The 24294-nt window shown below is 44.5% G+C and overlaps 1 protein-coding gene across 2 annotated transcripts in view; it reads left to right on the forward strand.

The window, feature by feature from the left end:
* The first annotated feature begins 10725 nt into the window (after positions 1 to 10725).
* LOC143843240 (glypican-5-like) overlaps positions 10726 to 24294 on the forward strand; it is a 471566-nt gene continuing 457997 nt past the window's right edge. Inside the window, exon 1 of one of the 2 annotated variants that reach the window (XM_077349002.1) lies at positions 10726 to 11218. In XM_077349002.1, the coding sequence (XP_077205117.1) occupies positions 11029 to 11218 (190 nt within the window). In that variant the 5' untranslated portion in view covers positions 10726 to 11028. The remainder of the gene's footprint in view (positions 11219 to 24294) is intronic. The other variant, XM_077349003.1, reaches the window with a different exon arrangement.

Here is a 24294-nt window from a genome sequence, read left to right on the forward strand (position 1 = left end):
TTTGAAACAAAACAATACATGGATAAGGTTCACATCTGCGTTTGCTCTGTTGCAGGATGAGGATAATAAAAGAAATCACTTTTTGGGCAGAGTTATTCCCCCCCTTACACACACACACACACACACACACACACCCCATATTTGATATCCAGAGCATGTTGGGAAAAGGTCCGGATATTTCTCTGCATTAACAGAGAAGTGAAGAGCATCCCTGCTTGCCATATTAAAACTGATCAGAACTTTCTGCAATCATTGTTGAATGGGTTTAATAGAAAACACTGCAGATGTTGCAGATTAATAAACTTCAAAGGTAATCACCACAGTGGTAATTATCATGATGAATTATATAATAATTGGGATTTTAGCCTCCATTGTCATTGCTAGTTCTAGTGGACCTGGAAAGACATGACCCTGGCAGTGATAAGCAGATAGAGCCTAATTAAGATGTGAGGCAATGTAAGATGGTTGCCTCTCTCCTACCTTTGCTGGCATTAGTGCCTGATATGACAATTTTGTCTTTGTTCTTTTTACAGAAGAATGAGCCTTTTTAATCACAAGAAAATGGACCTAGATGTATTACTGGATGTAGGTCTCTTTGAAGATTGACACAGCAGCATATGCAAAGTTGTATTGCATGCCTCTTGCAGGCACTTTAGAATTTTAAAATATATTATTAAAGCACTTCACTATTAGCTTTCTTCATCTAAGATCGTAAATTGGGGGGGGGGGAATGATGGTGGTATGCTGCTCAACCCAAATATTGTGGATTTCATTGCTTCCTTGTCAGAGTAAACAAGTTCAAGTTATACATTTCGATCAGCTTAAAAGCACTGTTACTTCATAGAACACTGCCAACATTTCAAACTTACTGTAGTGTGAGAAATCAGTTTCCAAACCACTGCAATTGAAAGCTCTATTTACCTTCAGTAAGATATTTGGCATGTTCTAAATGCTAAATCCGAGGGCCATTTTGGCAGAAAACTTGCTATAAAAAGCCTGAAATAAATACAAAGAATGTGCACGTGGCAAATACCAGTTTCCCACCATGTATAACTTAAAGGTATGCATGTCGGGGATACATTGGTCGCTTGCACACATGCCAAAGAATGGGGCCATTTTCTTTGCACATGGAGTGGCAAACATATGCTTGCTGACATGTGTGAGTGAAACCACACCAAAACTGAAACGCTGCTTAATTAAATGGGAAGAGAAACCAGCCATTGGCTATTAAACATGACTCACTGAATGGTATTCTACAATAAAGTACATTTTAAAGTAAGGCATTATTCATTGGGTGAATTATTCAGCAGATCCATGCATCCTGTTTGCTCTCTTTGACAGGATTCCAATGGAAGTTAACATGCACTGTATGAATAAAATATGAAGGAAAGAGAAGTATTCTGACAAAATGAATGTGAACACACTGCAAGGAAGACCTGTACTTTGGCTCAAACCCTCTGAATAGAATAGGATCGAATTAGACACTACATGCATATGTAGTAATATTTCCCAAGTGGTTTTTAACATTGCGAAATTTCAAAAAACCAGCCTTAGAAGGGTACCTTTCTCACACATACACAGCTGCACACCCTGGAGGTGTGGAAAGCTATAGGAGGAAATTTTAAGTGGGAAAATGGCCAGCAAAGGTTACGGTTCCCCTCCTATTGAAAGTGCACATGAACTAGGGATGCCAGTCCCCAGATGAGACCTGGGGATCCCCAGGAATTATAGTTCCTCTCCAGACTAAACAGGTAAGTTCCCCTGAAGCAAAAGGCTGCTTTGGAGGGTAGACTCCATATCATAATACTCCTCAGAGGTTCCTCCACTCGCCTACCCCAATACTCGCCTACCCCAAGGTCTCCAGGTATTTCCCAACCCAGAACTGGAAACCATAACATGAAGCTAGCTTATACTGAGTCAGACCCTTGGTCTATTAATGTCTCTTTAAAAGACAGTATGATTTTTAATTATATGCTGCCTTGAGTAGGACTCTGAAGAGGCACCATAGAAATGAATAAAGTCACTGTTGTCTATTCTGATCTGCAGAAGGTCTTCAGGTTCTCAGACAGAAGTTGTTCCCTTTACCTTCTACTTGGCCCTTTTCTAACTGGAGATGTCAGGAACTGAAACTGGGGCCTTCTGAGTGCAGAGCAGATGTTCTAATACCGAAACACAGCCCCCCCCATCACTCTTGCATTCTTAATTACATTCTCTTAAGCCAGTTTTTCAGAGTTTAAAAAATTATTTTAACTCCCTGGGGAATGTTAAGGCACATCTGCATATAATGTCTTGTTTGGCTCGTAGAAGTGCTGACTTAGGTTTGAAGTTAGCATTAGTGGGTCTCCCCTCACCCCCTATTCAGCTTGTTTCCTTTTCCTTTGGCTTCATAAAAGAGCTCCTTGCCTTAATAAAAGCCAGGCAGCTGGTTTGTTGTAACCACAGCTTGTTACGCTAATCATTGTCACAAAAGTGGCTTTGTGATTTCTTGTCAGCCTTTTGTCATCTCTCTCTTGGTGCACAAAGGTCTCCATCCTCCAAACACCTACATGCTTAATTTCACCACACGACAATGGCAAATGAACATGAGCACTTGGCTGCTAAAATGTAGATGCACATCAATGCACATGGCATTCACAGTTTAGGCCAGACTTTTTCAACCAAAGTTTCATGAAACCTGGTGTATTTCAACAGCCCTGGAAGGGTTTTGCTAACTGGGTGGGAGTTAATTTTATTTTAATTTTAAAAACATTGGTGATATGACCATATATGGCCAATGACTGATGATGGGCCTGGAGGGGGTGGGAAGGCGAGTGGCCCTGGCCATACAAATCCTTGCTGGCTGAGGCTTGTTGCAGGTGGTAGCAACTGGAGTTCAGAGAGGTAAGAATTCTCATTTTAACAGAACTGCAGTGGGGAGGGGGGCACACATTGCAGCATAGGCCTACCCCAACCCTGTTTCTGCAGGCTCCCACAGCAGGCTCCTGTTGGTGAGGAATAGCAAACTGGTAGCCAGCCTAGAATGCAGGTATGGTTCTGTTCACAAATCATCTGAAAATATTTATGTGTTGTCATTGCCTGTGCTGTGGGAGTGGCCTGGTGATGTCACATCCAATGGCAGTATCGGTGATGTCAGTTCTTGTGACATATGACTTCTGGAGGGGTGGCAGGAACATGTGGCCTGCTGACATCAGGGGTTTCTCAAAGCCTGAAGAATGTTTCAGGGGTTTCTCAACAGTAAAAAGGCTGAGAAAGGCTGGCTTAGGTGCTCACCAGTTTGGAGAAGGATGCTAACCTTGTCCAGAGCACAAAAGAGAAGTAGGAGGTTAAGGGATGTGCTGAAAATCAGCAGCAGATCATGCAAGGTGGGCAGGGGGGAGACCCAACCACATGAGTGTAACCTTTTGAACTTTCATGCTACCAAAACAGAATGACCATTTGAAAAAGACAGAAGCAGCATTTCACTTGATGCATATGTTCCAACCTGGTCATCCATGCTCATGCTTCAAGGAGTGAGATGTTTGAACATGCCTAACTCCCCATTTCTCATCCAGCTGCAGTCAAAGCTGTGTAGAATTCCCATGCATGCACTTCTGCTGTAGCTGGGGGTGCCAGGTGGTCTGGAGAAAAAATATCCCACTTCTTTCATGGGATGTAGATCAACTCCATGCCATAAAAAGCCTTGACTTCCAATTTTCTCACATTAAAGTCTCTTTAAACCAAACAGGATAACTTTTTTTCTGTAACCATGGCAAGATCAAGATGGGTTGCTGTGTTAGTCTGTCTGTGGCTGTAGAAAAGGCCAAGAGTATTTTACAGACTAACAAAAATTGTGGCAGGGAATGAGATTCTGTGAGTCACTGCTCACTTCTTTAGATACAGCTAACTGTAGCTGTTTTTGCTGTTTACTATAGGCTCTGCTGAGCCAAGGCACACAAGGTATGTGGTGGTGGGACAACAAAGAAATTTTGCAATGGGAGCTGTGTGTGTTTGTCTCACACTCATTTCTCTGTGCTGTTCCTGTGCCATACACTAAAATGAAAAAAAAGAGGTCATCCTGCTGTATCTGCCACACCAGCCACAGGAACAATGAAGAGTGTAACCTTATTACATGAGCAAATGAAGCTGCCTTAGACTGAATCAAACCCTTGGTTCTTCTAGGTCTTTATTGGGCAGTGGCTGGGTACTCATTTTACCGACCTCGGAAGGATGGAAGGCTGAGTCAACCTTGAGCCGGCTGCTGTGATTGAACTCCCAGCCTCATGGGCAGAGCTTTCAGACTGCATGTCTGCTGCCTTACCACTCTGCGCCACAAGAGGCTCTATCGCCTATTAGGTGGTCCTTTTAACTAGAGAGACCAGAGATTGAACCCAGGACTTTCTGCATGCTCTACCACTGAGCCACAGCTCACCCCAGCCTACCAAGGTTGATCCATTTTCCTGTTTCTAGATCCATCCTGGACCTTCCCCAGGTATCTGCATTTTGGGATCTTGTATAATCACATTAGTGGAATGACTCTGGGTGCATTTATATCACTGCATGCCTTTATTTGAAGATATTTTGGTGTTAAACTTTCTGCTAGGAGGCACAGTAACTCATTTTAGAAATCTACTTTTCTAGACATAACTCTTTCATAAAAGCAGTGAACAAAAATAACTTCTTTGTTGATTTCAAATATGACTCAAGAGAACAAGAAAAACTAGACATTGAATTAAAGCACAACATAGTGGCAACCAGGGCTACTATGCTCTGACTGTCAGACAGAGCCATCCCACCCCAAACCCCACCCTGCCCATGTTCCACTCCCAAATCTTCAGGAATTTTCCAAATAGCTCAGAGTTGGCAACTCAAGGAGGTTGGCGGGAGATACTGGGAAGCAGAAGTAGCTGTCACAACTCCAGTCCTTTGCAGAGAGTGCTTTTAACAGGACACCCGAGAAGTTAGCTCAGGAGAAGTATTATTTGAGAGCTGCAGGTTGCTCTGTGCTCATACTGGGAATATATGACTAGAGAGTTTCAGAGAGAGAAAGGATGACTGAGAAAGGGCTAACCCAGAGAAGAATATCAAGAAGGAAGCACTGGGAGGAACCAAAATTAGAAAACATTAGGTAGGTCGAGGGAGATAACTGGCTGGTAAAGAAGGGATAGGCCACAGGGAGGGACAAAATGGGAGTAAGAAACAGATGCTGTACTGTAGAGCTAGAAAAAACAAAGGACAGCAACCAAGATGACTGGGGGTTGGAGCATTTTTCCTGTGAGGAAAGGCTGTTACGTCTTGAACTTTTTAGTCTAGAAAAATAGACATATGACTGGTTTATAGAATTTGTAATTTAGGCCATACCCAGCAAGTTTTCCCCAAGTGCCAAACTACGTAACGAAGATCATGAGATATGTGGTTGCTAGCCTCATCCAAAGCCAAAATAGGGTTGCCAACAGCCTGAAAAAAATGTTTAGCCTCTTTAAGAGACAGCTAACATGTGGACAGTTGTCTGGCACATGACATGGTAAACAACATCACCTGGTAAATAGCATCCCAATAAACCTCTGTTTAAAAGGCAGTATGTTTTTTTTTCTCCTGGTTTTTGGCAACCATAAGCCCAAAGCCCCACCAGATGGTTCCCTAATGAAACTTCTGCCCACCTGGTATCCACCATGCACCAGAAGTGTATCTTGTGCCCTGGGCTATGGCACCACTGGTACAGAAAGGTGTTAGCTCTTGGATTACACTGGATATTTTCACCAGTTACCTTTAAAATCATATGCAGGAAATTTGACTACAGTGAAATGACTGCCGTGTTCATTATGGGAAATTTCAAGAGTAAAATTGGCTTTAGGTGGGACCCTTTATTGTTCTCTAAGGAAAGCAGAAACACATTGAATCTAATGAACTACAGAATTAGCAAAGCTGGGGTTTTGTTTTTAAAGATCACATATGCCAAATTAGTCTTCATTATACTATTGCTTTGGCTGCCTCAGAAATTAAAGCATTATGTAAATTGTTGTGCTTTCTGTGTTGTTTCCTCTTTTCTCCCAAGCCCCCCTCCCTTGATCTACCCAAGCCCCCCTCCCTCGATCTACTTCTATCTACCTTTGCATTGAGAGACTAAACATATGTAGGACCGGAAGATCCTGTGAAGTTCCTCACCAAGTCCACTTTCCCCCAGGGTGCAAATCTGAAATAAACTAATGATCCCAGAAATGTTTTACATTGGAAACAAGATCATGGAATTTAGAATTCCACAATCTGGGAAGAAATTTACAGACATTAAGGAGCACCATTACATTGTTTCTTATAGTGTATTTCCATTGGACAGAAACCGCAATACATGTCATATTCCTGTATGAGATTCTTGGGAAGAGGGTGGATTTTCTACCTGGCACTCCACAGTTGGTATAATAGGGTATAATAGAGTATTTACAGGACAGAGGGAATCAAGCCAAAATCTCTGGGGACAACATGTTAGAGTAGACATGCACTATCATTCCATAAACAGCCATACTGGACAGATGCCTCATAGAAAACAAGAGATTTTTCTCCCAGTGCTGGCTGTGAAAGCTCATAAACACCAAGCCAATTCTGAACTGAGCCAAGAACAGTCCATCCAACACTAGCTAGGGCTAAACTCTACTATCAAGAGCCATTGTTTGCCAAAGAATTAAGCACAGAGGATTTACAGAGGGCCTTTCTCAGTGATATTTCCTGTCACAAATTCTACCTTTAACTATCAGGATTTTTAGGCTCACCTAAACTGAACATTTTAGATGTTCCTCCCAACTCCCTGGGTACTGAGCAAGAGAATATTCCGTTGGCTACTTCTTGATGAGGGGTCATCGCTCTCTGTTAGAGCTTCTGCCTTACATGTAGAAAGGCCCCAGGTTCAGTTCCCAGCATCTCCAATTAAAAGGATGAGGTGGCAGGTGATGCGAAAGCCCTTGGAGATCCTTGACAATCTAAGTAGAAAGTACTGTCTTTGATGGACTGATTCAGCATAAGGCAGCTTCATGAGTGTAATACCTAGCTGAAATTGTGTGCATGCACATGAAAGCTTATACCTTGAATAAATCTATGTTGGCTTTAAAGGTGCCACTGAACTCAGACCTTGTTCCTATGATATGGTAACTGTATGAGACAAGAAATTGTCCTCTTTTCTCCAAACCAATACCTTGATGCAAAGTGACCTAGAGAGAGAGATAGTCAAAGTAATGACTCAGCAGTTCAGATGCTTGCAGGCCAAGGTCACTTTCCTGTGAATCAGGCAATGAATACTTTCATATAACTGGCTGTTGGCCAGGTTTCTACTCTTCTACTACTGGCTGCCAAACTTGTTCCTTGGCCAATCTTAACTGTACATTTCTACAGGTTCTACATGAAGCTTAAAAAGACTTAGATCTTTTCCTTGTTTTACTTTTGTGGTTAGAATGGATGAGCTTTTTACAATTTGAGTTCTCATGCTGCCTATCTTTGTCTGTGCTCAAAACACAACCAGGTTGATTCTCTATTAAATGTTGTGTTGAGTACATTTTCTCCTATGATAAGAGACTTTTAATTAGGTGTCTCAGTCACCATAGAGCATGTGCTAATTATTGAGAATGGGCAGATATTCAGATTGTGTGCCACTAGGGTTGCTAGGGTTGGAAAACACCTGGAGGCTTCAGGGGTGGAGCCAGGAGTGGGTGGGATATGGGGCTTGGAGGGACCTCTGTGTCATATAATGCTATGGAGTCCACCCTCCAAAGCAGCCATTTTTCCAGGGGGAACTGATCTCGTTAGTCTGGAGATGACCTGTAATTCCGGGGGATCTCTACGTTCCACAAACATCAAAACATCTTGAGGTGGCCTTGCTAATGTGGCAAGTGATTTCACACTGTAAATCACTGTTATATGTTATTTGTTAAATCCTTCACATATTTCAAGGGGATTTTTTTTTGGCTTCTGTTAAAAACATGTGTTTCTCCCATGAGAATCTCCCATGAATGGCTTCAGTACCCTGTAAGGGTAGACACTGTCATGAAGAGGCAGTTTTCAGCAACTTCCCTTTGGCAAGTATGGTCCCTCATCCATCTTCTTCAAGAAGCCAGTGGTTAGGTGGATTAAGGAACAGAGGTGAGTGGTGTGTCTTCCTGACTGGCAGAGAGCCTGATGATTATCTGTGGTCCATCTCAGTGAGTACAATGCTTGTACTACATCCCTTTCAATCTGTATTTACCACTGTTTCCCTAGCATTTGGGAAACCACTAGAGAGGAATCAAATACTATGATAATAATTATTATTTATTGCATTTCTTGCATTCCCAACGCTCTCAGAGTCGACTCATGGCAGGTTACAAGAATAAACGCATAAAAAGGTAAAGGTAAAGGTATCCCCTGTGCAAGCACCGAGTCATGTCTGACCCTTGGGGTGACGCCCTCTAGCGTTTTCATGGCAGACTCAATACGGGGTGGTTTGCCAGTGCCTTCCCCAGTAAACGCATAAAAACCATAAAACCCAAATCCCAACCTACTCCGGTGATGAGAAAAATAACCCCCCCTCTTCCAACTCCTGTGACCACCCCTCCCTCAGAGCCTCAGGGCCCCAAACCCCAGGGATGCTGATAGTTCTAGTTGTGGAGGGCCCCCCGTGATCTCCCGCACCCTGGCCTCAACCAAAGACCCAGCAGAAGAGCTCCGTTTTGAAGGCCCTGCGGAATCATGGAAGCTCCTGCAGGTCTCTTAACTCCTCCGGCTGCTCATTCCACCAGGTTGGGGCCTGTGGAATGAATGAGTTACAGGCATCACCAGGGAAGGGCAAGACTCTTATAAGGAGAGAGGTGCTCACTACAGGCCACTGACCTAGGCGACAGCCCTAAAAAGCTTTAGACTCCTCCCCCAGATCTTTTCAGTGCAGAGCCTCTCAAAGTGTCGGTGCTAAGAGGCTGAAACCTGGGAATTACATGCCTAGCCTTCAGCAGCACCCTCTGGTGAAGGGAACAAGTGCCAGATGTAATTGAGGTCATTGTCCTGATAGTAAAAGTGAGAGGTAATTGTCTTGATAGTAAAAATTGTAACCCCTTTTTGATTTTTTCTCCGTGCCTCTGATCTCACTCCAGAAGAGTAATGTAGCAGCTCCAACAGTGCATTGTGGCTTCATTGAGGCACCTAATCTATTTCTAAACAGTGATATGGTTGTGAAGCAAAAGCCAGGAGTCAAGTCCTTCAGCTGCTGGAATCATCCCAAAGGTGTTTTGGATTGAAATCCCAGAACGTGCATGTGCACTGTGGCTGGTTCCTTTTCAGGGAAAGTAGATCTATATCCCCAAACTCACTCACTGCTTATCAGCAGCACTTCCCTGAGGCCTATTTGCATTTATACAAAGAGTTCTCAATCACAGCTGAGTTTGCACAGACAAGCTGGTGAGCACTGAATTTCCAGACAGAGGCTCATTTATTTGGGAGAGTAATTGCTGGAAATGTCCAAGGCTTTCACTACTGTAGCAAACTACTTCTTGATAACCCCCTGGCAGTAAGGTGATGTGAAGCTCCATTTTTCTAGTTGCAGAAAAGGAGTGGGTTGCATGTCCCCTTCCTTTGGTACATCCCAACTTGTAGCTTGTAGGATTTCTTAGTTATATACTTGTTTGCTGTCTGTAGAACTGGGTAAAATTGTGCTCACTACAGTGCTAATGATTGTGAACTTATGACGTTCCCCCACCGTCCTTCTGTCTATCATATCCTTGAGGTCTCTATACAATGCCTACCTCCTTGTGTTCCGTACATCAGGGGTAGTCAACCTGTGGTCCTCCAGATGTTCATGGACTACAATTCACATGAGCCCTGCCAGCTCATGGGAGTTGTAGTCCATGAACATCTGAAGGACCACAGGTTGACTACGCCTGCAGGCGTACAGCATCCTGTAAATCCAATTCAGCATCCAGATCCTAGTAAAGTAGTAACAGTTGACATTCTGCCTACCAATGGCTGAAGACAGTGGAAGGAGCTGAGCCTTGGCTCAGATTAGGCCCTTCGATGATTAGTGGACACTAGGGCAGCTGCTGTGTGTGTGTGTGTGTGTGTGTGTGCGTGAGCACATCCTGGCAGAGCTACACTGTATGACTGGCACCAATGCATCATGTGAAGCTTCCCCATCACTGTATCTACATATTAGGGAAAGGCTGCACCTGCTGAGTTTGTCTCAGGCAGATCTCTTGATTTCTGGCAGAAAAAGTGCTTCTCTCCACCTCTCTCCGGGCTGTGTGTGTGTGTGTATCCACTCAGGCACAGGGCCAGTACGCACACCCAAATGTGTTTATTCCGGAACTACGGCTTCATCGGAGTATTTGCACACATTTGCCCAACTTTTGGATCCTGTTCCTCCCCGGGCACAGTAAGGAGCGGTGGCAAGGCCGAGGTTGCTAGCCCGGGGTGCGCGGTTGTCGTGGGCTGGCGGGGGGGGGGGGGCGGTCTGGACCTGCTTCTCCCTCGGCGGGGTTGGCCCGCGCCCCCTGGGCCGCTCTCTGCGGTGCCGGTGCGGCTCTCCAGGCGACTCCCCCCCCCCACCCACCCCGCGGGTCTGAAGTCTAATTATAGCGTAAGCCAATGAGCGGCTCGGCTGCCGCTTCCCTTCCCTCGCAGCCCGGACCGTGCGCCGAGGGCGGCAGGAGCTCGACCACCTTGGGCAAGCCCGCATTGGCTGCAGGGAGGCAGCGCGCTCGAGCCGGAGCCGAGGGAGGGGCGAGGAGGGCCGGGAGGCGGCAGGCGAGCGCCGCGGGGAGGGAGGAGGGGGCGGCGGCGAGAGTGCGCCCCGCTTCGGGCGTTCTCTGGCGCGACCCTTGAGGGCTGGACGCGGCGCCGGGCTCGGCACGTTGCGGCCGCGGGACTGAAGCGCCGGCGCGTACGGCACACACGCAGAGCCCCACGAGCGCAGCGCTCGCCCGCCCGCAAGTTTGTCACTCGCAACTAGTTTGGTTCGGCCAGCGCAGCGCAGCCGCCGCCGCCGCCGCCGGGCCGCTCGAGGTGCTTTGCACGGGACGCGCCGGGCTGGTGGGGCATGTGGAGATGGCCGGGGCCGGGAGCCCGGGGATCTGGTGCCGGCGGCGCGTCGGGCTCCTGCTGCTGGCCACGGCGGCGGCCGGGCTGTGCGGCGGGGCGTGGGGAGGCAAGAGCCCCAGCTGCCACGAAGTGAGGACGGCGTTTCAGCTCCGGCAGATCGGCCCCCTCAAGCTGGTTCCCGACGTGCCCACCACCGGTCAGTACTGCTCCCCCTCCCCTCCCTTCCCCTGTCCTCCCCTCCCCAGGCAGGCCAGCCGGACCCCCCGACCTCCTCGGGAGAGGAGCGCGGCGCCGCCCAAGGCGGGCAGCAGCGCCAGGCGGGCCGAGACTCCCCGCGGCTGGAGGGTCCCCCGCGGGGCAAGCAGGCAGGCGCTCCTTCGCAGCCCTCCAGTTGCCAGGCCGGGTCTGGGCGCGGCTTTCCGCTCTCGGGCAGCGATGCCTGGGCACGGCCAGCTGGACAGCCGAGCAGCGAGCAGGGGAAAGCGGCGGGCTCAGCCCCTGGGCTTAAGGAAGCGCGGAGGTGGCCAACCGGAGTCCTCCCGCGGAGCACAGCGGTAGTTTCCCGGCAAACTCCAGTCGGATGCCCGACAGCAGCAGCAGCAGCCTCGGGTCCCCTCCGCCGGCTCCGGGCCACTCTCGAGGAAATGCGTGTCTCTTCGCTGCGCCGGGCTGTTGGGGACGCACCAGCTGGGTTCTGTCCGAAGAATTCCCTGGATGGAGACACCCTCCCCCCCCCCCCCACCACTGGGCAAGGCACCCAAGGGAACAGCTAGGCTAGTGAGTCCGCAGGGGCAGCGACCAGTTCTAGAAACCTGCTTCGGAAACGCAAAGCCAGAGGGATCCTTTGGTGCGAGCCTCCTGAGTTCTCTGGAACCCTGCCAAGAAAGAATTTAACCCAGACCACTTCGTTGGGAGACTCACGCAAAGTGGGAAAAATTTTATAGCATCGGTTTTAACTAGGTCACAGGTGGACCACAATAAAGCACATTTTGCAGAGAAGTCAAAAGGAAACTTTTTCTTATGATTAAAAGTAGCAGCTTTTCCTTTCAGTGCAGTTGACTTGTATGTATATATCAAATGTAGCTCTTGCACCTTTTACTGAAGTTGCTATTACGTCATGTTCTGTTCCTTTCAGCATATGCTTCTCACTCTCTGAATTTGATTTTATGGCGAAACTGAATTCATGTTATAACTGCAGTGCTCTTCCCTTCGTTCCTCCTGCTTCTCTACCATCCCTGTTTCCTTGATGACAGATTCCAGCCTGTAAGCTCCTTGGGGCAGGGGACATGTGCCCTGTAAAGCACTATGCACACTCAAGATGCCGAGCGTGGGAAATGTTTTCTAAGGAAGGGCATCCTTTAATTATAAAAATGCATTTTGATAATGGTGTCAATAGGGATTCCTGATACATATACTTTTGGTGGCCTTTCAATACATATTTTTCATTGAGGTCTCCAGAAGAGATCTCAGAATTTACTTCACAGGTGATGTAAACTGGAAGTAAACACGGGATGGATCTCTTTACAAGAGCTGTTTTTAAAAAGTCCTGTGTGAAAGAGTTGTTTTAAATCTACAATAACTTAACTTTAAAAAGTTTTATATTTTGATGTTATATTGCATATTCTGTATCCTAACATGTAAGGTGCCCTGTGTCTTCGGGGAAGGGTGGCATATAAATACACAAATAAATAAAAAGTTACATAGTTGACAAAGTATTTGGGAGTATAGAAAGACTGACTACTTTCTTCTGTTGCAAGGTAGCATTCAGTGAACTTAGCGCATTTAAAGCATGCAAAACAGAAGAGATTTTCAGTAAACATTCATAGGCTGTGAGACTTAAATCTTAAACAAAGTTACATCCTTCTAAATCCATTGATTTAAGTGGGTTTAGAAGGGTGTAATTCTGCTTGGGATTGCACTTTTACTATCAAATAAATCAAGATTGGTAGCCATGTTACTCTGTCCTTTAGAACAGGGGTAGTCAACCTGTGGTCCTCCAGATGTTCATGGACTACAATTCCCATGAGTCCCTTCCAGCGTTTTCTGTCAGGGGCTCATGGGAATTGTAGTCCATGAACATCTGGAGGACCACAGGTTGACTACCCCTGCTTTAGCAGTAGAAAAGAGTAGGAGCCCAGACTAATAAAATTTGTGTCAGGGAGCTTTTGTGAGGCACTGTTCACTTTTTCAGATACAGTGATTCATGAAAGCCCATCCCCTGCCATAAAATTTGTTAGTCTTTAAAGTGCTACTGGACTGTGGTTCTTTTCTACTGTCAAATAAGTAAGTACACATAGGATAGAAGCCTTAGCAATGTCTCTGGCTTTCAGATAAGCCTCTCCCATAACATTACTTATAGTACAAGATTAGAGGCACAATATCCTGTCCCAGGTAATGCATATGAGGAGACTGCAGTCTACCTGCAGTATGCCCTGCCCCCTCCCCCCACCATGGGGAGTGTTAATCTAACATCAGGAAAGAGAGAAATCTCACCTCCAATCAAGTTCAAAATCTCATTCATATGAGAGTGGACAGTGTCATGATTACTAACATTGTGATCAGAATTGAAGATTAATGAAGATTAAAATTGGAATAAATCATAAGAAAAGGAAAGGTTAATGGACTTGCTTTGCTTTTACTTGTGTTTTGAAGAGTGGGATGAGTTCTCCATGCTGAAGTTCTGTGTAGTGGGGAATATTTGGCCTTGCAATTGTTGTTATTCACAAAGAAACCACTTGCTAAATTTTCTGAATGAGCGGAGGGAGGGGAGAAATTGTGTTGCTCTTCACAGTGGTGACACAGGCACTATCCAATTGACACTCTGTTTATAACTGGCATCTCTCCAGGACTGTGTTCAAGGCAGCTTACAACATGTTAAAATTACAATGTCTGGTTGCAATTGGTAAAATATCAACCTCTTAAACATATCTATTTCAACTCAAAACATATATATTTTTTTCTTTTTGAAGTCTGAAAGACATGAGGTGCCTGATAATACCACACATCAGACTGAAGAAGCCAGCATTAAACGTTTATTTTGACTGAAACTAAGGCACAATAAAACAGGTGTGGCAGTTCAAAACCAGCTGAAGGGGATCTAAAACATGGGAGGGAATACAAATGTCTTTATCTGGTGTGTAAAAGAAGGTGTCTGGTGCTGGGTGAGCCTTTGTAGGGGTAGAGGTTCCACAGTGCAGAAACTGTTCCCGGGAAGGTGTGGTCTCAGGTACACATCCACTACTTTCAGTAAATGGGGCACACAAAGCAGGACTTCCAAAGCTTACCTCTGTGTGTGGCCAGGTTAACACAAAAGAAGGCCACCTTTCAGACACTTGGCCCACAGCATGTATAGGGCTTTGGAAGTCAGTGGCAACACTTTGCATTTGGCTTGAAAGCAAACCGGCAGCCAGTGTGGTGCTTCCAAAACTTATGAAGTACTCCTAGACAGATGCAGCTGCAAACGGTCTAGCAGCCGCATTTTGGACTAGCTGCAGCTTTTGAACCATCTTCATTGGCACCAAGCACATTGCAGTAATCCAGCTGGGTTTTAGTAAATCATTGCTGCCTGCCCTGGTGTGATGTACATTGTGTGCTAGCCATGAGACAAACTCAGTTTTCTTGGCAAAAAAAATATTGAATTTTCAGTACACTCCACATAAAACAAGTGTCCTATCTGGGGAAGGCTGTTCAGATTCCATCACAACAAGTGAGTGAGAACTGCCCATTTGTACAAGCCAGCTATCATGTGAAGACGGTCCTTGGAATGATTAAATATTTAGATCACATCTGTGTGCATGGTATGTGGCTCAAAACCATTCTCATCTGTTTGGGTCACAGGCTAAGTACAGATTGCTCAAGGTCAGGAAGTAATTAAACAGCTAGGCATGTTATAGAAATATTAATTTTGATTCCTGTGCTCTGAAGCATCTGTTGCTTGCTTTTGTCATGGAGTGAACAGTAGCTGAAGCAGACGTTTTGTCTCTCAAGGCAATGTCTTAACCAAAAGTCAGTGGAGCAGAGATGTATGGTGAGGATATGGAAATGGTGCCACTTGATAAGGTTATCAAGGAAGAGGCACCAAGAACTGGCAAAAATGACATCCCACTAGGCAAAGTTGTAAAAAATGGTGTGTTCTGGAGGATACTAGAGAATGGCTATTGCCATCATTCGCCCTATGTATGAGATGACACCTAGCTCACAATGGTGCAGAGGTTGGAGTACTGGTTTAGCTCAGACCAGAGAGCCAGCTTGGTGTAGTGGTTAAGTGATGGTTTCTAATCTGGCGAGCCTGGTTTGATTTATTTTGGGGAAGAAATACAGGTACCTGAGCATGAAAGTTCAGTTGAGTGTATTTGGGTAAATATTTGGGAGTAGGATATGAAAATGCTATTATTGTGGGGGTCTGCTGTAGATCACCAAGCCAGTCAGAGAACTTGAATGAGATACTCCTAGACCAAATTACACAATTCTCGAAGAGGGTGGAAACAGTGGTCATGGATAACTTCAATTACCTGGATATCTGTTGGAAGACCAACTCTGCTAAAAATACAAACTCCATTAATTTCTTAACTTGTCTTGCCGACAGCTTCATTTCCCAGAAAGTAGGAACTAGGGAGTCTGCTATTTTAGACTTGATTCTCACCAATAGGAAAGAACTGGTAGATGAGGTGGAAGTAGTGGGCACACTTGGTAATAGTGACTATGTGCTTTTGGAATTTACAATTGTGGGAAAGTGTAAACATTTATATAGTCAGATGTATAGACTGGACTAAAGGAAAGCAGATTTTAACATGCATAGATATTGAAGCCCCTTAGGACTAGCCGTCTTTGGTAGTGCAACATCCAGTCAGCCACCTAATCCAGAAAGCCACTTAATTGTATGAGAAAGCATCTGAATGGCTTGCCAAACTGGCTCCCTTCTCATGACTGGTGATGTTTGAGCACTATTAGTTAAAGCATGGTAAAAGGACTCATTCGTTTCCTTTCAAATTTGATATGGCTTTATGGTCCCTGCTTGTATTTTGAGATCATTCCAGGCTAGCTGAACCTGATAGTACTGATGATTGCTGTGTAAATACATTGGATCATGCTATACCATTCTATTTTCTATTAAAGATTTACAACAGAGGCAAATTCCAGATGTGTACCCATCACATCTTAATGGTGCCAAACAGGTTTTCCTTCCCTCACTTCATGCTTTCATTTTGATTTTTGACTTGCTAAACTAATTGCCTTATTTTGTGTTGGGGAGTGGCATCATATTCTAACAGTAACATTGTGGGCTATAAGTAGTACATGACTCAAATCACTCTGAGGGTTGCTTCTCTGATTTTACTGCCAGAACCATATTGATACATTATACACGGGGGAAATATTATTTTTAAAATTAATTTTAATGTAGTGTTTTCTCCTGGCCCCATTCTCTGCTACCTGTTTTTTCCTTTTCTTTGTGCCATATCACAGCCTTTGCTACATTGCATGGTGCTTTTTCAAGCCCCACTTTTTTCTTAATTATGTTTCTTTCGTTCATGACTTTTTTTTCTTATTTCAGTCTCCCATACATTCCACATCATAGTTTCTTCAGTAGCAGCAACATATGTTGTCCTAGCAAGTCACATATTGAAGTAAGCCATGCAGTATGGCTGGCTGGCAACAATCAAAAGCCCAGCCTGGTGCTAATCGCACACTATAACTGTAAAATTCTGATACCTGTTTAATGAATCAGTTTATGCAATCACTCTCTGTGATTCTAGCATGAGCTATAGAAAAAGAACATTGCTCTGAATTATGTCAGGCTTTTAAAAAGCATGAGGGTTGAATTGTTCCTTGTTCTCTCCACCAGGCTGAACTAAGATCAGAATTGTGACCACCGCCGCTATATGTTTTATGTAACTTTTAATTGGGGTTTTTATGGGGATTTTATTGTGTTTTAACTATTTATGTTGTAAACCGCCCTGAGACCTATTGGGAGAAGGGCGGTCTAAAAATTAAATAATAATAATAATAATAATAATAATAATAATAATAATAATAATAATAATAATAATAATAAAATAATTATAAAATAGATTCATAGAACATTATGGGAAAAGTGTTGCCCATTTGTTGTCTATTATACAGAATTGCTTTAAACATTTCAGACAAAATAGTAGAAGAGGAAGCATGTGTTCTAAAAGCAGAAATGCAGTAAATGCTAAAATGTTCACACAGTTCTGTTTCTGAATGACATTTCTCCCACCATTCCTCAAGAAACTCATAGTGGCAAAAAATCTTCCCCTCCTGCATTTTATTCTCACAAGTCACAACAGCCACGTGAAGTAGCTTAGGCTCTGAGAGAACATGTCTGATTCCTGGTCACCAAGTGAAGTGCATGACTAAGTAAATATTTGAACCCTGATCTTCCTAGTCTTGGTCCTCTGACCGCTACACCACTCTCTCTCTCTTTTAAAAATACCTCTCTGTATCGTGAATATAGCTGTGGTGGGGGCTGAGTGTGGCAGCTGCCATACATAATCAGTTTATAGCAGGGGTAGTCAAACTGTGGCCCTCCAGATGTCCATGGACTACAATTCCCATGAGCCCCTGCCAGCGAATGCATCCATAGACATCTGGAGGGCCGCAGTTTGACTACCCCTGGTTTATAGGATACAAACACTAAACAGTGTTTTTCTGAGGCCTCTTGTTTTCTTGTTAGAGTCAAGCAAGTGCCCTAGAAAATAACAAATAGCTACACATGTGAAAAGTTAATATGCCCTTAAACTTTGGCTGACATGCCCTTTAATTAAGGATAGGAAGAAGTGCACAAAAGGTGATATTGATCCTCACTGTGCATTAAGTGTTTTCAGTTCTATCCGATCTCGTGCTCTTAATACATCTCGTCAGGCAGCATTCTGTTTTATCTTGCTCTCTTGCATTTGGGAAAGGTTTAATTAATAAGTTCTTAATTTGGCTGATGGCTTGATGGTGGTGATAGCATGTTTTCTGGTTGCAGAGTATATGTGAGCTTCATATTGATCGACTCAATGTTAAGAAGCCATAGTAAGCACTTTCCTGCTTGTTGTTTTATGGACAGAAAAAAACACAGATGGGCTCCAATGGATCGATAAATTGTGCATTCCAATTTAGACCCATATAATTTCCCCCATGTGTTCTGAAGCTGTTAGAGGTTAAAAAAGTAGCCCCTTCCCCACATTGATCCTATGCTCCTCAATATACTTCCATGTGCTGCATCTAGCTTTAAATAGTAAAAAGCTGAGATGTATCTGCTTGCCTCTTAATATCTAATCTGACTCCTAATGTAATTATATTAATTCCTGGTTTGCGTCCAGATTCAAAATGCTGGGTTTTACCTATAAAATTCCTTTTTGATCTTGGGCCTTCAAACTTATCAAACTGCATCTCCCAGTGCATTCCAGTTTTCAAAGCAACTTCTTCTTTTAGTGCCCTCTCTTTACTGCAACAGCTAGGTCATGGGTTTCTCTGTGGTAGACTTGTTAAAACTGAATTATACCAGTTTGGCCCCAAATACATAACTTCACAGTGTTGCCAGCAACATGATGAAATCATTTCTGGTGCATGCTGAAAGGAATGTTGCTGTATCACCCATGATGCTGGCCTAGGCCAGTAAGTCCTACCCCACCCCATCCCCTCTACTGGTTACCAAGGACTACATGGCAGCCTTGTTTAGAAGCATGTGTGATTTGGGATTTCTGAGGTTTAAACTGAGGTTTTGCTTCCCGTTGAGACTTTGCAGTGAGGAGCCAACTTTCAGATGAAATAGATCTGGGAGAAGGAATCTGTCTTCTTCTTGGCCAAGAGGATTTATGATTAACTTCTCTGGGCTCCCCACGTAATCCTATAAAATGGATGAAGTAACCAATGAATACACCTTCTATCTATAGGCTCTGCCCTAAATTTCACCTGGCTCCCTCCTGATTTGTCAGCCATTGCTGCTTAGCTCCCAGGCTCAATCTGTGGAGTATCTACAGCAATTGCTCTTAATTTAAGAGCAGCTGTAGGCTCAGATACCTGTACAACCCTGAAATTCAGTGGATGACATAGGTAAATTTCATTATCTTGGATAAAAAACTTCTTTGAACGATTATACGGCAGCGACCATGGGGGACATATTTTGGTGATGGACCAGCTCTACGCTGAAATGCATCCTTCCATGGAATGCTGCTGTGGCCAGATGGTTCTGCTGTGGAGGGTGGCAAAGGGGGGGGGGCGTCCAGTGTAAAGGAAGGTGGGATCGCGGGAGATCGCAATCCCACTTTCCTGCACAATAGTGCATGCTGCCCCAGTTGACACTACGTCTCATGCAATGCTGTGGAGCCAGGTAGGTGGGGCTGATCTGGTCTACCCCCAGCCACTGTAGCACAGGGAGAAGCTGGGCCTTGGAGGCCCGGCTTTTACTGTGCACATGGGCCTACCCCGGCCTAGCCTCTGATGGCAGCCACAGCAACAAAGGGAACACAGCTTCTTGCTGTGGACCATCTGAGGCCCTGAACTGGGCTAGGGCCGGGAGGGGTGTGTGATGGTGGCGACATTGTGTCCACATGGGGATAAGACCTGCTGCCCTGCTGCCATGCATAATTGGTCTTTGTGCTGTTTGGAGGAAAAGAGCAACAGAAATTTAGCAAGCAAATAATTATGATCTGAATTTCCGATTAACTGCATCAAAGTCCCAGCAAATTCAAATTTTTACTCCTAATCAAGTTGCCTCTAGAGTTTTACATTAACATTTAGCTAGCATATTCAAATTCAAATTAAAAAAACCTTTAATGGCATATAAAACAGCATGAGAACAAGGGTAATTCATAATTATAATTAATTGATAAAAATTACATAGTCTAGATAAAGAAAAGAAAAGAAGCAGTAACCAACAGTAGATTCCTCCAGAATTGGCTAGCATATTTACAAATGAATAAGTCTTTCAAAAGCTAACGTCATAGATATTTCATATTTGGTACTTATGTTTATTAATAACCCCCATTTATTTGATGACCTTTAATTAATATTGCAATTTTTATTTCATTAATTTTTTCCTTGTGATACAGTTTTTCTGTTATATTTAGAATCTCAGTGATACGTTTATATGCTTGTGTGAGTTGAGCTTTTGGAACACTGGGAGAGGAAAGAAATAAGGAATGAAGTTGCATTAATGGTACAATGTCATTTCTTGTGATTACCTGGAAGAGATGTCATGTCACTGCCATGATGCACAGAAAAAACTCTATGATAAAATCATTGAGTTTTGGTCAAATCCTAGTGTGTTGCATTGGCAGTGTGGCCTCACTTCCAAATATCTGAAAGTGACATTGCACCACTGACACAATGCTACCTCTTCAGCAGTTCCTCCCTGCCCATCAAGAGTAAGGAGACTGGAAGACCTTATACTGAAATAGGAGACCTAGTGTCCCTATTTTGGGAACTTCTGTGAAGTTAAAAACGCATACACATTGTTGTTATCTTTGCCAGATAACTAAGCTGTGGCCAGGAATACTTTATCAGCTACATTTGATACCCCAGCTAAATCCCGTTTGGGTAAGTCCTGGAGTTATGTATGCAATCCGAGTTTTGCAAACAAGGGTCACTATGCAAATGAAGGATAGTAAAGCAACCAATCGGAGACTCTAGTTGCATGAATTTATGTTCCAATGAACGATGCCCATTAAGGACCAATCAGGATCTTTGGCGGGCTAGCCAAACTACATATATGTTTGTGTTGTCTCTCGGTTCCCTGTTCGGTGTTTGGTTGGTATTTGGATTCAATAAAGAAGTTGTTGTTTTCAAAGAACTTCTAGTCTGTATCTACTGAACCCAAAGACTTATTACCCGGACTTTACATTAGGAAGGGATGTTCCTGGACACAATTGTGAAACCTGGATATTCAACCTTGCTAGTCATACAGAGCACACAACCCCATTGTTGCAAGATAATAAATGATTGGTAATTTCTTTCTAGGTTTAATTCCAGATGCTAGTTTTGATCTTTAAAATCTTTGTGGCCTTGCCCAGGTTACTTGAAGGTATATCTCCCTCCCATATCTACTTCCCATATATTGAGGTTCAATGACAGGACTTTCGTACTGGGATGCCATTGCTACCATAGGTGGTAGCTGAGGTGATAGCTGTGGTCACTGAGTCTCCATTGTAGTGGTTTTGCTTCTGTGGAATTACCAATCATCGCCGATCATCATCATCTGCTATAAATGAGTAAATCTGCAGAGACCAGTAAAGACTTTAAAAAGCAACAATAGGCTTTTGGTTTATAGATCTAAAGCTGGGTCTGTTATAACTTTCCCTCCTGTTCTAATGTTCAGCAGAGATATTTCTAATTAGCAGAAGCTTTGATGTTTGTGCTTTGTGTTAACCTGTTGTTGACCTTTTTAGAAATGGAAAAGTGGCCCATAAATAGGTAAGAACTAGGCCCATAGATAGGGAAGAACAAAGCATCATGCTGCAACCCCATTTGAGGAGCCTCAGAACAAGCCTGTGTTAGCTGCAGTCGCTGGAGTTGCAGGAGTCATGGCTTAAGTTCTACCTAGGTCTGTAGGGTTTTTTCATCTGTGTTGTAGGCTTGCAGAATCAGAAAAAGGATAAAATCAAATGCAGTTGCTTACAGGCTAGAGATGTAATCTTGCTTAGTGATTAAATTCCCAGAAACACATTCACAATTTAAAGCCAGCCTGAAATAGGGCTGAAAAATTATTTCTACTTTCTAGGTGCCAGTGTCAAATTTCTGAACTCATGTAACCTGTCTCATAATGTATTGGAAGCAATTTTGAGTTCATGAAGATCCCGCCAGAACTTGTAATCGCTCAAGTAGTACCCTTCTTTGCTTGAATATAAACATGGACCATTTCATTGTTTGCTTGCACACTGTCTATTTTTTCTTTCTAGAATCTGGTGCATAACCACAATTTCATATAAGTCAAGGCCTTACCAATGCAATTTGTTTTCCAGCAGTTGGCAGCTTAGAAGCTATAGTTGCCATGAAATTTCATATGATTTTTCTGGTTCGCTTTTTGACAACGTGTTGTTTGAACTGACAACCACGAGTGGTGGCTTCCCACACACTTTGAAGGAATATATTACCACATCCTCTGTGTTTTCTCATGATGAGCCAGCATGTAAGTTATGTGGATTGCTTGGGCAATATTTATGTGTGCAGTCAGCAGTAATTTGCTCCAAAACAGTTACAACAGAGAATGAGTAAGGATTCTTTGCTAGTTTAAAGGGACGGGGGGCTTTTGTTAGCCATACCGCATTGTTATGAAGGATTTTACTCTTTTGAAGGAGCTTGAATTTTTGTTCTGGGTGTTATTCATGAATATGATTGTAGATGTTGTATAGAAACTGTTTGGCTAGTATGTGGCAACACTGATATATGGATCTGTTGACATGATCCTGGATTGGCTCTTTATTTATTGAGGATGTGCAGCCTCTACAGAGTCCTGTTTTACCATACTCATTAGAAGTCCTTGTGTTTATATAGGAATAACACAAGGACTTTGTATCATGTGTGATGTGAATTTTATGCCTCCCGGATTCTAGAGCTGCCTGGAATCACAATTGCTTTTCAGACTACAAAGCTCAGCTTCCTTGAAGGAAATGGCAGTTTCAGAGGATAGATTCTTTGGCATCACATTCCTGCTGAGTTCTCTCCCCTCCTCAAACTCTGTTGTCCCCCAGCACTGTCCTCACATCTGCAGGAGTTTCCCAGCTTGACTTGGCAGCTCTACCAGATGTACACCTGCTGTTTTCTGCTTGTGTTCACAGCATGCATGAAGAAGCAGCTTTAGGTTTTCCTCCTCATGTTCCTCTAGGGTCTTCAAGAAGCTCCATGGAGTGGGCATTGGCTCAGGTACAAAACTGATGTGTCTTGCTATGACTGTTTATGCACCAGAGCTTTCATGCCTGGCTGCAGGCTGGAGTTTTAGTCGTGGCAGATTGCCCCACCTCTTCCTGAACCCACATGAGGGGGCATTTGGCCCAGTGCACCTCACCCACCCCGATTTGTGCTCCTGCATGGTTCCTGGGGCAGTGAAGTTCCCAGTATGTAAATGGTCTATAACAGGCTTTCTTAACCAGGGTTTTGTGAAACCCTGGGATTTCTTGACAGACCTGAAAGGGTTTCACTGATTGGGTGGGAGTTATTATTATTTATTGGTTGTCTCTCTCCAGAAAGGTTTTGGGGTAGCTTACAACAGTTTCATAAAATCACAATCAAATACAAATACATAAAACCTTAAATTTATCAATTGGAGTACTGTATGGACTCTATACAGAGCCTCTTGTGGCGCAGAGTGGTAAGGCAGCGACATGCTGTCTGAAGCTGTCTGCCCATGAGGTTGGGAGTTCGATCCCAGCAGCTGGCTCAAGGTTGACTCAGACTTCCATCCGTCCGAGGTCAGTAAAATGAGTACCCAGCTTGCTGGGGGGTAAACGGTAATGACTGGGGAAGGCACTGACAAACTACCCGCTATTGAGTCTGCCATGAAAACGCTGGAGGGCGTCACCCCAAGGGTCAGACATGACCCGGTGCTTGCACAGGGGATACCTTTACCTTATGGACTCTATACATTCAGTGCCTATCAATTATTGGGTAATATGACCATATATGGTCATGTTGACCCCCCTCCCCCCAAGGCCTGTGATGAGGCTGGAGCGGGTGGGGAGGGGTCATAAACATCCTTGCTGTCACATGTGGTAGCAACTGAAGTCCAGAGTGGTAAGTACTCTCGTTTTAACTTAACTGCGGGGGGTGGGGGTGGGCATGGAGCAGCATAGGCCTGCCCTAGCTTTGTTTTCCTGCATTGGAGTAGGTGCGATTGGAGTAGGTGGCATAAATCTGGTCTGGCCCTGTTTATGCTGTTGGGATGGGGTGATGGAGAAGCATAGGCCTACTTTGGCCCTGTTTCTGGTGAGTGGGGTAGGGTTGTTCGCGGCAGGGTCAGAATTGGCCATTCCAGGCCGACGCAGCCAGTGCCACGCCACGAGGGGGGGAGACAAAGGTGCCGGTGCGTCAGTCAGCACACACATGCTGGTGAGGAGCTCCGTGCCTGCGTGTGTGCTCCAAGTTGCGCACCGGGGCCCGTGCCTCCCCTCCCCCCGGCAGCATGGCACTGGCTGCGTTGGCCTGGAATGGCCAATTTGGATGCTGCCATGCAAAACCCTAGAGTGAGGGGTGGGGACAACGAAATAGCATAGGCCTGCCCTGGCTCTGTTTCTGCAGGCTCCCTTTGGGAAAGAAGAACAAACTGGTAAT

Source organism: Paroedura picta, chromosome 8, assembly GCF_049243985.1.
Source record: "Paroedura picta isolate Pp20150507F chromosome 8, Ppicta_v3.0, whole genome shotgun sequence".
In the NCBI taxonomy this organism is placed as follows: domain Eukaryota; kingdom Metazoa; phylum Chordata; class Lepidosauria; order Squamata; family Gekkonidae; genus Paroedura; species Paroedura picta.